This window comes from Lucilia cuprina, chromosome 6, assembly GCF_022045245.1.
Source record: "Lucilia cuprina isolate Lc7/37 chromosome 6, ASM2204524v1, whole genome shotgun sequence".
NCBI lineage: Eukaryota > Metazoa > Arthropoda > Insecta > Diptera > Calliphoridae > Lucilia > Lucilia cuprina.
The window spans coordinates 46,876,877-46,879,449 of record NC_060954.1 but is presented as its reverse complement, the minus strand read 5'-3'; the positions used below and the strand labels follow the sequence as shown (position 1 = coordinate 46,879,449).

Sequence of the window (2,573 nt, the reverse complement as noted above, 5' to 3'; positions counted from 1 at the left end):
TGAACTAGAACTGAACTAGAACTGAACTAGAACTGAACTAGAACTGAACTAGAACTGAACAAGAACTGAACAAGAACTGAACTAGAACTGAACTAGAACTGAACTAGATCTGAACTAGAACTGAACTAGATCTGAACTAGAACTGAACTAGATATAGATATACACTTGATTATAGAATTTATTGAAAATCAATAAATTAATTAATTAAATAATGAAATAAACGTAATTTATTAGAATAATATTAAAATCAAGCTACAGACTGCACTATTTATAAACCCATTCGAAAACGCACATTATCCAAACCATGAACTTGTCGCTTTAAACTGTTGCTATCAGCCCAAGAAGAATTCAAATACGTGTCATCCTCATCAATTTCCAGTTTCTTTAATTCCTCCTGACGTCTATAAGCATCGGCCATCATACGTTTGCGTATATCTTCCGTAATGACAGGTTCTCGAGAAGGTATGCCCTCACCAAGGGTATTTAATTTAACCACGACTTTTGTTTTATCATTATTACCGATAAATTGAGACAATTTCTTATCGCACAATATCAAACGGCCAGCAAACCATAGTTGAGCCTTTGACGGTTCAATTACTTCCTTTGAAGCTTGCGTACCAGTTAAATCTTCGGTATTATTAAATTCCATGCGTATTATATCGTGGGGTGGCAATTGCATGGGATATACTATGGTAACAGCTCCCTTTAGAAGACTTATAGCTTCTCCTACAATCTTAAGGGTGAGTGGTTGTTTAGCCAATACCAACTTTTTATCTATCATAGCCTTGGCATCTTTTACGGCATTTCTCAATACCTGCTGCATATTTTCCTTAGGCTGCCTGCCATTGCGGCGTCCAATGGGATCTTTGTTGTAAACAAAACCTCCCGATGGTATACATTTCTCACCCCAAACATCTTTTAGTTTCAGCTCCTCCACCTGTTCATCGGTAAGACCCAAAATTTCCGGTGGCAAAAGTGTGCCATGTGAGGCCAATTCTTCCATTTCCATACAAATACGTTCGATTTTTAAACGTCCATTATAGATGGCAGTTATATCCTTGATAATATTGCTGGTATTTTCATTGACGGTCGTTTCGTATAGAAAAAGATTTTCATCTCCACGTTTGACATGCAAAATGACCATGTTTATATTTAGCGATTTAGGAAATTTATTTCAGTATGTCAGTTAAAGTTTGAAGTTAGAGTAAATAATAAATTTTTAAAATCGTCTTAAATATCGATGAAAGAAAAGCAAATATTTATAAATAATTGTAACTAAGGGTTACCAGTTGCCTTAGAAATCATGTTTGTTTGCGAGGGTTGTTGCAGAAATCGTTTTAATCTTAATAATTGTTTATTAAATGAACTTAACAACAAAATCATCGTTAAAATGTTTAGAAGAGTTGACAAGTCATTGGAATTGGAATAGACTAGACTGTGGAATAGTCTATAGGCTACACAGTGGAATAGTCTGTAGACTAGACTATGGAATAGTCTATAGACCAGATTATGGAATGGTCTATAAACTATACTATGGAATAGTCTATAGTCTAAACTATGGAATAGTCACTAGACTAGATTATAGAATAGTCTCTAGATTAGACTTAGCATAGTTTATGGACTAGAATATGAAATCGTCTATAGACTAGACCATGGAACTAGACTAAGGACTAGACGACGGAAAAGTCTATTGACTATACTATGGAATCGTCTATAGACTATACTATGGAATAGTCAATAGATTAGACTATGGAATAGCCTATAGACTAGACTATGGAACATTCTATAGACTAGACTAATCACAGTCTATAGACTAGAATGTGGAATCGTCTATAGAATAGTCTGAGGAATAGTTCATAGACTTGACTGTGAAATAGTCTATATACTATTATATGAACTAGTCTAACTAACTAAGTAACTAACTAACTAACTTACTAACTAACTAACTAACTAACTAACTAACTAACTAACTAACTAACTAACTAACTAACTAACTAACTAACTAACTAACTAACTAACTAACTAACTAAATAACTAACTAACTAACTAACTAACTAACTAACTAACTAAATAACTAACTAACTAACTAACTAACTAACTAACTAACTAACTAACTAACAAACTAACTAACTAACTAACTAACTATCTAACTAACTACCTAGCTAGCTAGCTAGCTAGCTAACTAACTAACTAACTATCTAACTAACTAACTAACTAACTAACTAACTAACTAACTAACTAACTAACTAACTAACTAACTAACTAACTAACTAACTAACTAGCTAACTAACTAACTAACTAACTAACTAACTAACTAACTATCTAACTAACTAACTAACTAACTAACTAACTAACTAACTAACTAACTAACTAGCTAGCTAGCTAGCTAACTAACTAGCTAACTAACTAACTAACTAACTAACTAACTAACTAACTAACTAACTAACTAACTAACTAACTAACTAATCTGTCTGTCTATCTATCTATCTATCTATCTATCTATCTATCTATCTATCTATCTATCTATCTATCTATCTGTCTATCTATCTATCTATCTATCTATCTATCTATCT

At 32.5% G+C, this 2,573-nt stretch overlaps 1 protein-coding gene across 1 annotated transcript; it reads right to left on the bottom strand.

Moving 5' to 3' along the window:
* Nucleotides 1-196: 196 nt before the first annotated feature.
* LOC111682244 (cilia- and flagella-associated protein 298) lies at nucleotides 197-1,188 on the bottom strand. Its single transcript, XM_023444145.2, has one exon. It carries the CDS (start codon nucleotides 1,142-1,144, stop codon nucleotides 269-271), a length of 876 nt encoding a protein of 291 aa, XP_023299913.1. The 5' UTR covers nucleotides 1,145-1,188; the 3' UTR covers nucleotides 197-268.
* Between the last annotated feature and the right edge of the window lie 1,385 nt (nucleotides 1,189-2,573).

Coding starts and splice junctions, on each gene's coding strand:
- LOC111682244 (XM_023444145.2), bottom strand. CDS start 1,144: ATGGTCATTTTGCATGTCAAACGTGGAGATGAAAATCTTTTTCTATAC.